The 13095-nt window shown below is 40.4% G+C and overlaps 1 protein-coding gene across 1 annotated transcript in view; it reads left to right on the top strand.

The window, feature by feature from the left end:
- ITGA4 (integrin subunit alpha 4) overlaps nt 1–13095 on the top strand; it is a 184132-nt gene that overhangs the window by 51426 nt on the left and 119611 nt on the right. The window contains exons 7-8 of the mRNA XM_077272594.1: nt 1545–1630; nt 10755–10817. Of these exons, the coding sequence (XP_077128709.1) occupies nt 1545–1630; nt 10755–10817 (149 nt within the window). The remainder of the gene's footprint in view (nt 1–1544; nt 1631–10754; nt 10818–13095) is intronic.

The raw sequence follows: 13095 nt of genomic DNA, 5'->3' as shown, positions 1-13095 counted from the left end.
GGAGTCAATTCAAACGGGCCCAAAAGCTGCCAAAACACTTCAAGTTAGGGGCAGACACCAGGAAAGTGGCCTCAATTGACCCACAGTATACATTTTAGAATGGCACGGTAGCAATTGAACATCACAGTAAGGCTGGGGTCACACTTGCGAGTTCAATGCGAGAAACTCGTGCGAGTCTCTTGCATCAAGTCCCAGCACTGCCGCCGGCACACGGGACTGGAGTTTGCGGCTCCATGTATTCTATGCAGCCACATGCTCCGGTCCCGAGTGCCGGTGGCTGTGCCGGGACTTGATGCGAGAGACTCACGTGAGTTTCTCGCATTGAATTTGCAGGTGTGACCCCGGCCTAAGACGAGGTGGGTGAGGAATTGGTGCCGGCCTGCTGTGCTGGGAGCCCTGATACCACATGTAACAGCTTAACCTGCTTTGATGCTCAGCCACACTCAGGTGGCACAAATATCAGTTTTGTAGACTACCATAGTAAGAAAGATTTATGGATAGTAACACGGGTAGTTGAATCCAAGAAAGTGGAGGCCTGACAGTCTCGGAGGTCTACTGCTACAGGCAACACGCATGAAGGAGACCCAACCAGGAGTCTACACATTTACCAAAATAATTGGCAGACACCACTGAAGTGGCATCAATTTCACCACAGTAGAAATAGTATATTGGAGAATGATCTCTCTTTCACTACAGCTAACTCAGCAGATAGAGACCCAACCAGGAGTGTACACATTTCCAAAAATTAATGGCAGACATCAACATAGTGGCATCAATTTCACTAGAGTAGAAATAGTATCATCTCTCTGCTCTGTTATACTGACAAAATGGTGCTAAAACAAGATGTCCACTCTTTATATAGAGAGGGACATGTGATTTCAGCAGCCAATGGCACAAGCCGTTGTGTCTGGACATTGTGGATGTTTCCTGCAACCTGATTGGCTAACCGCAACCTGCACACATAAAGTTAGAAAAAAAAACTTGCAAGCATGCGGCTCCTCTGAGCTCTCCCCATCCCCTCCCCTCCCCTCATCTCCCCTCATCAAATATGTGCCATATGCTAATCATACACCACCATTATCATAGGCAAAGTTCTGAAAATACTTTAATGGCAAAGCAAATATTTTACTGCACTTTTACTGATTTTTTACGATTTACGATTTTATGAAAATTTGCTCGTGTGTCCGATCACGAATCTGAATGTGCCATATTCGTGCCCAATTTATGTTTGGCGATCGTTTTTCGAACATATTTGCTCATCTCTCTCATTTGTGGTTCATTTGAGTCGTCTGCTGTGACGTAGGTGGGGTTTTATGAAATACAAATGGTCAGAAATATGACCATATTCTACTATGACCTTAACATTTACTAAATGGAAAAATTGTCCTATTCCCTACCCACAGACAACCCTCTAGTTACTACATCAGGGGAATTGTTACAACTTTGCCAACACAGTTTTGATTAAATTAGATGAACATTTTCCATCAAATATGTTTTTTTTAACATTGACCAAATTTAAAAAAAATGAACATTTTGATTTACAGGTTACTCCGTTGGAACAGGTCATTTTAGGTCAACAAACAGCAATGACGTTATAGGAGGAGCCCCGCAACAAGAGCAGATTGGTAGAGTAAGGAAATGTCTAATTCCACTATTGTTATTTGTTTTGAAAGTTAAATGAAACCTGTCATCTGATTGATGCTGCCCAAGCCACAAGCAACATGAATCGCAGTTTGGTAGCGCGATTGCAGCCAGGTTAATTATTCTTTGAAATTCTCTGCCATTTCAGAGAAAAAATACTTTGAATATCAGGCTGGAACCATAGCTGGAGAGCAAATTAGTTTGGCACCGCCACCAAAAAGGGTAAATGGGCCAATGCAAAAGTTTGGGTACCCTGCATGGTTAGTACCTAGTAGCACCCCCTTTTGCAAGTATCACAACTTGTAAACACTTTTTGTAGTCAGACAAGAGTCTTTCAATTCTTGATTGAGAGATTTTCATCCATTCTTCCTTGGAAAATTACTCCAGTTCTGTGCGATTCCTGGGTTGTATTACATGCACTGCTATTTTGAGGATTAGCATTGGCCATTTTCCTTTTTAACCCCTTTACCCCCAAAGGTGGTTTGCACGTTAATGACCAGGCCAATTTTTACAATTCTGACCACTGTCCCTTTATGAGGTTATAACTCTGGAATGCTTCAACGTATCCTGGTGATTCTGACAATGTTTTCTCGTGATATATTGTACTTCATGATAGTGGTAAAATTTCTTTGATATTACCTGCGTTTATTTGTGAAATAAAATGGAAATTTGGCGAAAATTTTGAAAATTTCGCAATTTTACAACTTTGAATTTTTATTAAATTAAATCACAGAGATATGTCACACAAAATACTTAATAAGTAACATTTCCCACATGTCTACTTTATATCAGCACCATTTTTGAACCAAAACTTTTTTTTGTTAGGGAGTTATAAGGGTTAAAATTTGACCAGCAATTTCTCATTTTTACAACACCATTTTTTTTAGGGACCACATCTCATTTGAAGTCATTTTTAGGGGTCTATATGATAGAAAATAACCAAGTGTGACACCATTCTAAAAACTGCACCCCTCAAGGTGCTCAAAACCACATTCAAGAAGTTTATTAACCCTTCAGGTGTTTCACATGAATTTTTGGAATGTTTAAATAAAAATGAACATTGAACTTTTTTTCACAAACAATTTACTTCAGCTCCAATTTGTTTTATTTTACCAAGGGTAACAGGAGAAAATGGACCCTAAAAGTTGTTGTACAATTTGTCCTGAGTACGCTGATACCCCATATGTTGGGGTAAATCCCTGTTTGGGCGCACTGGAGAGCTCGGAAGGGAAGGAGCACTGTTTTACTTTTTCAACGCAGAATTGGCTGGAATTGAGATCGGATGCCATGTCGCATTTGGAGAGCCCCTGGTGTGCCTAAACAGTGGAAACCCCCCAATTATAACTGAAACCCTAATCCAAACACACCCCTAACCCTAATCTCAACAGTAACCCAACCACACCCCTAACCCTGACACACCCCTAACCCTAATCCCAACCCTATTCCCAACCATAAATGTAATCCAAACCCTAAGCCTAACTTTAGCCCCAACCCTAACCCTAACTTTAGCCCCAACCATAACCCTAACTTTAGCCCCAACCCTAACTGTAGCCCTAACACTAGCCCCAAACCTAACCCTAGCCCTAAGCCAAGCCCTAACCCTAGCCCTAACCCTAGCCCTAACACTAGCCCCAACCCTAACCCTAGCCCTAACCCAAGCCCTAACCCTAACCCTAGCCCTAACCCTAATCCTAACAATAGCCCTAACCTTAACCCTAGCCCTAACCCTAATGGGAAAATGGAAATAAATACATTTTTTTAATTTTTTAATTTTTCCCTAACTAAGGGGGTGATGAAAGGGGGTTTGATTTACTATTTATAGTGGGTTTTTTATTGGATTTTTATGACTGGCAGCCGTCACACACTAAAAGACGCATTTTATTGCAAAAAATGTTTTTTGCGTTACCACATTTTGAGAGCTATAATTTTTCCATATTTTGGTCCACAGAGTCATGTGAGGTCTTGTTTTTTGTGGGACGAGTTGATGTTTTTATTGGTAACATTTTCGGGCACGTGACATTTGATCGCTTTTTATTCCGATTTTTGTGAGGCAGAATGACCAAAACCCAGCTATTCATGAATTTCTTTTGGGGGGGGGGGGGTTTATACCGTTCCGCATTTGGTAAAATGGATAAAGCAGTTTTATTCTTCGGGTCAGTACGATTACAGCGATATCTCATTTATATAATTTTTTTATGTTTTGGCGCTTTTATATGATAAAAACTATTTTATAGAAAAAATAATTATTTTTGCATCACTTTATTCTGAGGACTATAACTTTTTTATTTTTTTGCTGATGATGCTATATGGTGGCTCGTTTTTTGCGGGACAAGATGACGTTTTCAGCGGTACCATGGTTATTTATATCCGTCTTTTTGATCGCGTGTTATTCCACTTTTTGCTCGGCGGTATGATAATAAAGCGTTGTTTTTTTGCCTTGTTTTTTGGGTTTTTTTTATGGTGTTCACTGAAGGGGTTAACTAGTGGGACAGTTTTATAGGACGGGTCGTTTCGGACGTGGCGATACTAAATATGTGTACTTTTATTGTTTTTTTTTATTTAGATAAAGGAATGTATTTATTGGAACAATATATTTTTTATTATGTATTTAGGATTTTTTTTTTCACACATGTAAAAAAAATTTTACATCACATTTTATTGTCAGATCGCTGATCTGACACTTTGCTGTGCACAGTGTCAGATCAGCGATCACACAGGCACAGCAGGGATGCTTACCAGCGCTTGCTCTGAGCAGGCGCTGGTAAGCCACCTCCCTGCAGGACCCGGAAGTAGCCCCGCGGCCATTTTGGATCCGGGGCCTGCAGGGAGGAGAAGCTCGGTACAAGGTGAGCACATCGCCTGGTACAGATCGTCTCAGGGAAGCCCGCAGGGAGCTCCCTCCCTGCGCGATGCTTCCCTGTATCGCCGGAACACTGTGATCATGTTTGATTGCAGTGTTCCGGGGGTTAATGTGCCGGGAGCGGTCCGTGACCGCTCCTGGCACATAGTGCCGGATGTCAGCTGCGATAGTCAGCTGACACATGGCCGCGATCGGCCGCGCTCCCCCCGTGAGCGCGGCTGATCGCGCTGGACGTACTATTCCATCCTTGGGAAGTAGGGCCCACCCCACATGGACGGAATAGTACGTCCAATGACAGAAAGGGGTTAAACTCTAAAAAATGTCGATATATTTTTTTGCCTAAAATACAAAGGACATGTGTCATATTTAACTTTAGGACTTTTAGAGATTATTTCATTTTCAACTTGCTTAACTGTTCACAAAAACTTTTACATACCACTGTAAAACCGATAGAGAACAAGCAGTTTACAGCCATAATTTTTCAGAATAGGGCACTAGTTTTTCAAATGAAACTGATTAAGTTGGAAAAATGTGGATGCTGTTGTTATTTCTTCCACGTTATCTGTATACTTTTTTGTTTACCTAAAACCTTCAGCTATACAAGCATCTAAAATTATAATGATATCTAACTGCAACATGTAGTTTAACCAAATAGTGGTTGTTGGTAAAAATAGGATGAGGTTAGGACTTTTTTCTATATGTCAATATAATGTAATCATTGTTTCCTGGTTATAAAAAGTGCCAGCCTTGCTCTTTTACTTTTGTAAATCTCTACCATCTGTATTTCATGATCTGAATATGTGAATGAAGCATCCAGGAACTACTGAACTCGTCAGGTTTGGTTGTGGCTGAAAGAGAAATGTTACCCACAACATTAGGGCATCAGGTCAAACCACTATACCCTGTACTTTCAGGAACTTGCATACACAGATCAAGGTGAAACAGTCAGAATTGGTAATTTCTAGACATTTGTGCCAGAAATATACCAGTGAAAAAAATAGTGATAATGTTTTGAACTTAATATAATTGTAACTCAATACACTACTGAATTATTGGATGTCCTTTTCCTTTTTGGGGATTTTGTTATTTTTATTAAATGCATGTATTTTGGTCTAAAATTAGGCTACATTTAAAATTTTGCATCATTTGTCTTCTGTAAACTTTGTTTTGCACTGACTGTTTTTTGCTGCCAAATTTATATAAATAAATATGCCAAATAGCACAGAAAATGGAGAAAACCAGACAATGAAAGAACCACACACAACGCGCGTTTCCCACCTTGCTTCGTCAAGTGGTGTACGTCTATATATATATATATATATATATATATATATATATATATATATATATATATATATATATATATATAGTTTTCAGTATTCTTTATCGGTTGTGCACATGAATCATGTTGAGTATTCACTGTCAGGCTGTCCAGCCTTAAAATATCCTGTGTCTTACTATTCCTAGTTTTAAAATATTTTTTGACCATGTTCAATAAATATTAACTTTTCAAACTATCAAATTTATTGATGCCCTGCACTCGGTCTTTGCAGCTTTGCTGCCAAATTAGTTAACTGAGATTCCATCAGTGAGATTATTCCAATGGGATTGTTTGTAACTTTCTTATGTCTTTTTCCGAGCTATTCACAGATGATTTATGATCACTTGAATTTTCAGCTTTCTATTGATGTGGTTTTGTGGTCGTTAATCAGCACTTACTAGCTCAGTAAGAGACTGATATAAAAGCTACAAAGTCTCCTGTCAGAATGAACTTGTTGATTAATTTTTAGTTAATTTATTCTGTGAGTCAACAATGAGTAGGGAAATAATAATTTTATAATAATTAATAATAATTTTTTATTTATATAGCGCCAACATATTCCGCAGCACTTTACAATTAAGCGGGGACATGTACAGACAATAAATTCAGTACAAGTTAAGACAATTTAAACAGTGACATTAGGAGTGAGGTCCCTGCTCGCAAGCTTACAATCTACAAGGAAATGGGGGGACACAATAGGTGAAAAGTGCTTGTTATTTCAGGTCTGGCAATTATAATAAATAGGAATTTTCATACAAAGCTGCATGATCCGGTCATCAGCCCGTGTGTTTAAGTGCAATAGTCAAGTATCAAGAGCAGTTATCGTGTGCATGGAGGGTGTGGAGACAGATGAATAGTAGGGTGCAGATTCAGAGTAATATTTGGAAGGAGGGAACAGGGCAAAGTTAGTTTACTGAGTAGTTGATGTGTAGGCTTGTTTGAAGAGAAGGGTTTTTAAAGCGCGCTTGAATAGGTTGGGGCTAGGTATCAGTCTGATCGTCTGGGGAAGTGTATTCCAGAGAGCTGGCGCAGCACGAGAGAAGTCTTGGAGACGGAGGTGCGAGGTTCGGATTACGGGGGATGTTAGTCTTAGGTCATTTGTAGAATGGAGGGCACGTGTAGGGCGATAGACAGAGATGAGAGAGGAGATATAAGGCGGTGCAGAACTGTGGAGAGCTTTGTGGGTGAGAGAGATGAGTTTATATTGGACCCTGTAGCGAATGAGTAGCCAGTGTAATGACTGGCACAAGATGGAGGCATTGGTGAAACGGCTGGACAGAAATATGACTCTGCAGCATTCAAGATGGATTGGAGAGGAGAAAGTTTAGTAAGAGGGAGACCGATCAGAAGAGAGTTGCCGTAGTCCAGACGAGAATGAATAAGAGCGACAGTAAGAGTCTTAGCAGTTTCAAAGGTGAGAGAAGGTCGGATTCTGGAGATGTTTTTAAGATGCAGGTGACAGGAGCGAGTGAGTGATCGGATATAGGGAGTAAAGGAAAGTTCGGTGTCGTATATGACCCCAAGACAGCGGGCATGCTGCTTGGGAGTTATGGTTGAACCCTCCAGGGTAATTTAGATGTTGGGAAGAGTGAGGTTAGTAGAAGGGAGAAACACAAGTAGTTCAATTTTGGAGAGATTTAGTTTCAGATAGAGGAAGGACATGATGTTAGAGACAACAGACAGACAATCCTTGGTCTTTTGAATTAGGGTAGGGGTGATGTCAGAGGAAGAAGTGTATAATTGGGTGTCGTCAGCATAGAGATGGTACTGGAACCCAAATCTGCTGATTGTTTGTCCAATAGGGGCAGTGTATAGAGAGAAAAGGAGGGGGCCTAGGACTGAGCCCTGCGGAACCCCGATAGTAAGGGGACGAGGAGAGGAAGAGGAGCCGGCAAAAGATACAGTGAAGGAGCGGTCAGAGAGGTAGGTGGAGAACCAGGAGAGGGCTGTGTCTTTGAGGCCTATGGAGCGGAGCATAGTGAGGAGGAGCTGGTGATCTACAGTGTCAAATGCGGCAGAGAGATCCAGGAGAATCAGCAGAGAGCAATGACCTTTGGATTTAGCTCTTATTAGATCATTAGAGACTTTAGTGAGGGCAGTTTCAGTGGAGTATAAAGAGCGGAAACCAGATTGTAAGGGGTCGAGAAGAGAGTTATCCGAGAGATAGCGGATTAGATGGGAGTGGACCAAGCGTTCCAGGAGTTTAGAGATGAAGGAAAGGTTAGAGACAGGTCTGTAGTTAGCAGTGCAGTTCTGGTCCAGTGATGTTTTTTTAAGTAAAGGGGTTATGATGACATGTTTAAATGAGGAGGGAAAGATACCTGAAGAAAGAGAGAGGTTAAATATTTTAGTCAGGTGAGCGGGGACCACTGGTGAGAGAGACTGCAGGAGATGTGAAGGAATGGGGTCACTGTTGTTGCAAGTTGTAGGCCAAGTAGAAGCGAGGAGCTTGGAAACTTCTTCTGAAACAGGCTCAAAGATGTCTAGTGAGCTTGAGGTGCGGCAGGGAAAGGGATCCAGGCAGTGAGGAGATTGGGCTGAGATATCCTGATGGATATGGTTGATTTTTTCTAGGAAATAAGTTGCTAGATCCTCACCACTGAGATTGGTGATGAGGGCCTGTACTTTAGGTTTCAGGAGGGAGTTTAAGGTTTCAAAAAGTCGTTTTGGGCTGTTGGATAGTGAGGTGATGAGGGTGGTGAAGTAGGATTGTTTGGCCAGATAAAGGGCAGAGTTATAGGTTTTGAGCATGAACTTATAGTGGATGAAGTCTTCTGCTAAGAGAGATTTTCTCCACTGCCGCTCTGCACACCTTGAGCAACGCTGAAGAAAGCGTGTTTGCATAGTGTGCCAGGGCTGCCGTTGTCTGTGTCGGGTCTTTCTGCGTGTAAAAGGTGCTGCTTCATCTAGGGCATTCTTCAGTGTATTAATTATTAATAGGGAAATAAGGTTTTATAAGCCAAATGATGCTACATTTTTATCGAAACCTAATTGTTATTATTTTCGCCCAAATTACATGCATTTAAGTAAATATTTTTTTTTTCCCTAAAGGCATCCATATCTTTTAAGTTCTTATACAGTATAACATACAGTATAGACTATATACAATATGTTATCCATGTTAGAAACACATTGTAAGATGATATTATCACTATGTATACTTTATTCAAATAAGAGTATTATAAAGCCATACAGGCTTGGACTGGCACATAGGAGAAGAGTGGAATCCTCCAGTGGGCACCAAGGAAAAATTAAGTCACTTACTCCCAATATGTGCAGTAGTTGGCCAACACATTTGATTTACTATGTATAGTGTTGAGCGATACCGTCCGATACTTGAAAGTATCGGTATCGGAAAGTATCGGCCGATACCGGCAAAGTATCGGATCCAATCCGATACCGATACCCGATACCAATACAAGTCAATGGGACTCAAGTATCGGACGGTATTCCTGATGGTTCCCAGGGTCTGAAGGAGAGGAAACTCTCCTTCAGGCCCTGGGAACCATATTAATGTGTAAAAGAAAGAATTAAAATAAAAAATATTGCTATGCTCACCTCTCCGAGGGAACCGGCAGCGTTGTTTGCTTAAAATTCGCGCTTTTCTTTCCTTACGTGAAGTCCCGGCTTTGTGATTGGTTGCGTCGCAGTCACATGGGCGACGCAACCAATCACAGCAAGCCGTGACGTAATTTCAGGTCCTTAAGGATTTTAAAATTACGTCCCGGCTTTGTGATTGGTTGCGTCGCAGTCACATGGGCGACGCAACCAATCACAGCAAGCCGTGACGTAATTTCAGGCCCTTAAGGATTTTAAAATTACGTCCCGGCTTTGTGATTGGTTGCGTCGCAGTCACATGGGCGACGCAACCAATCACAAAGCCGGGACGTAATTTTAAAATCCTTAAGGGCCTGAAATTACGTCACGGCTTGCTGTGATTGGTTGCGTCGCCCATGTGACTGCGACGCAACCAATCACAAAGCCGGGACGTAATTTTAAAATCCTTAAGGACCTGAAATTACGTCACGGCTTGCTGTGATTGGTTGCGTCGCCCATGTGACTGCGACGCAACCAATCACAAGCCGGGACTTCACGTAAAGGAAAGAAAAGCGCGAATTTTAAACAAAGAACGCTGCCGCTTCCCTCGGTAAGGTGCAGGCTGCGTCGGAGAGGTGAGTATAGCAATATTTTTTATTTTAATTCTCTCTTTTACACATTTTTACATTAATGTTGTTTCGATACCGATACCCGATACCACAAAAGTATCGGATCTCGGTATCGGAATTCCGATACCCGCAAGTATCGGCCGATTCCCGATACTTGCGGTATCGGAATGCTCAACACTAACTATGTACAATCGAAATCAGCATCTCATCATTCATTCAACAAACTACCAAGGTTATTATTATACAGATTCATAGGTACATTTGTGAATGAGGGTAAAGTAATATTTGCATGTAGCTTAACAGTGGGCCATCAGTAAGAGTCAATCTTACTGGTAGACTCTTGCTTCCTCAATCCGACACTGAATTCATATTAAGAACAATGAAGTAATTCACATTTCCATGTGTATCCTGCATAGGCAGCATCTTCTGATCTTCATATTGGTACTTTATACGTTATATAAATGTCAAAGGGTGAGAATGGATAATTTTTTATATTTCTCGTTTTGTCGGGTTTGCATATTAAGAAAAACTTTAAAATTCTATTTTATGGCTTACAAGGCATATTGTGATCAGTCTGCCATTCTTTATCGTGATATATCTGTGTCTTATAAAGTGGAGATTGCATAGTTTTTTTTCCATGGCAGTTTACAGTATATCTGATCAACAGAAAGATCCTATGACAAAAGTGAAGTAACAACTTTTAAAGACTGTACCCGTCATACAGACCTCTGTAGTATGCTCAGTAGTTTTTCTTTGTCTTTCTCAGGTCTACATCTTTGCCTTTGAGGGAAATCAGTTGATTATATTATATGAGGCGGAAGGCAAAAAGGTTCGTTTTCCATCTATTTTCATTAAATCAATTCTATGTTAATGTCCATATAAAGGAAGCTTTTAGTGAGAGAATGGGTAAAAAATGCATGATCTGTAGAGCTACCACCACTGGGATCTTCACCAATCAGTCAGGTGTCCTTTGTCTCTGTTATTGCTCCATTCATTGTCTATAGGACTGATTGAAATAGTAAAAAACTGTGTTTTTTCTGTGACTCCTAGTCATGAGATTGGATGTCCTGCGTTTCCACAGTGGCCAAGTATTTTCTCATTCCAACTCCATTAATTGTCTATGGAACTTATGGAAATATTGAAGTTCTATTTCTTCCAGTGTACTGCTGCACATATGAGACCGCTACATCGTTCAAACGGGGAAACACTGGACCCCTGTTTTCGTGATGAATACTGGGACCAGTAATGATCAGATCATAAATTTATCACCTATCCTGTTGATAGGTGATATATAGAGATGAGTGGGTCACTTCGCACGACCCTGGTCCAGGTCAGTGTTCTCTGGCTGTGGACCGGAGCTTCACGAATTTCCTTACGCTCCAAGATCCCAAGCTCAGCCCATGATTAGCGAGACATCAACTGTCGCCGCACGCCGATCAGATGATGTCACGGCAGGCCGTCAAATCAAACGTCGGAAACTGAAAGCTCAAGAAATTTGACCAGCTCTTGTCAACAGCCAGAGATCATTGACGTGGACCAGGGTTGTGTGAAGTGATCTGCTCAGCTCTAATAATACATTTGGGTTCTGAGTTAGTGCCTTTAAGTTTAGAAAGATGATTAATTGAAAGATGTCCTTCTGGGGCACTAAAATATATCCTCTTACTTTGGACTTACATACTTTGGTTATACATAATGGATCATGATGAAAAACGAATAAGTTTGTAAATAGTCAAAATGATTGATTCCATCTTGTTTTACAATCCTCTCACCATATATCCAACACCTATTACCACAACAATCACAGTCTGAAAATGTAGATAGGAAGCAAAGTCCCATGGGGAATATTAGGAATTTATTTTTACATAGTGGGAACCAGAGGTAATCCTCGTAGGATGCCTGAGGGTAAGAGACATGTTCTTCCTTTTAACCAAGAACTATGTGAGTTTTCTCTGTTAATGTCCCGGAAGCTGGTCTTGACTCTATATTCCTGTGTACTTGTTCCTTCTGAAAAGGGTTTTCCCACAAACTTATTTGAGGACATAATGGCCTATAAACTAATTGGCGCAACCAATAAACTCCACTTCTGCCAAGTGAGATGTTCCTGTTGTTCCTTCATTCCACTTGAACAACAAAATTACAGATAAAAGTTCAACTAAACTGGAACTACGTAGATCCATGCATTTTTTAACTTACAAAAACATTAATATACTTTTCCTGCTACATGGTATTCCAAAATCATATCTAATTGTATATCAAACTGGACCAATAAGTGAAGCACAAAATCTGCTTATTTCCAGTACTAGGATTGAGACAGGAAATATTTTGATCAAATCAATCTTTTACGGTGTACTAATAGATGATCAATCATATGGACGGGTTTATTAAGCTGGTATACTATTGTGGTGTAGACATGTCCCTTTTTTTGGGTGGAGGTACGCATAAAAAAAAAAGAAAGAGATAGATCCGATTTTTATCCTAGTTGGGGATCAAAGTAACTAATTCAAGTCTATTAAAACTGTAAAAAACTTGGATTATACAATGGTATCATCCACCCAAGTGCTGTCTGGTTTCCACTAACAGTTTGATAAGAAAAGCTTGAGAAACCTTCATCTCTTTTCTTTTTACACTCAACAAAAAACAATGACATATTGATGGTAAAAACGGACCAAAAACTGATTTAAATCTGATTAAAAAGACTTGTGAACAAGATTTCTCTTTTCAGTCCAACTAGTATAGTTTGGGGCTCACTTGGCAAATAGGTGCAATGCTAGACTGAGCTTGGGCTGAGAAAAAGTGAAAAAAGAAAATAGAAAAAAGAAATAGAGCTAGCTGCTATTACTTCTAAAGGTGAAGACGCCAGGGCCACATAGTAGGGTAGAGAACTAGAAAACTATTGCTTTACGTTTCTGCTGACCTAATTCAGAACAAGAGTTACGGAAGTCAATTTTCCTTTACACTACAGTGAATACAGTAGTTTTACTGTTAATTTTATAACATTTCAGCAGTTTTAACCAACACATTTTTAGGATTCCGCAGGCATTAAGGACCTCATTCATGACTAAGCTGTAGAAATATAAGATTGTTACGCTGCCAAACCTCTGGTGCCA

This window comes from Ranitomeya variabilis, chromosome 7 (genome assembly GCF_051348905.1).
Source record: "Ranitomeya variabilis isolate aRanVar5 chromosome 7, aRanVar5.hap1, whole genome shotgun sequence".
NCBI lineage: Eukaryota > Metazoa > Chordata > Amphibia > Anura > Dendrobatidae > Ranitomeya > Ranitomeya variabilis.
The sequence above is the reverse complement of the archived record's forward strand: the minus strand, read 5'-3'. Positions and strand labels throughout refer to the sequence as shown.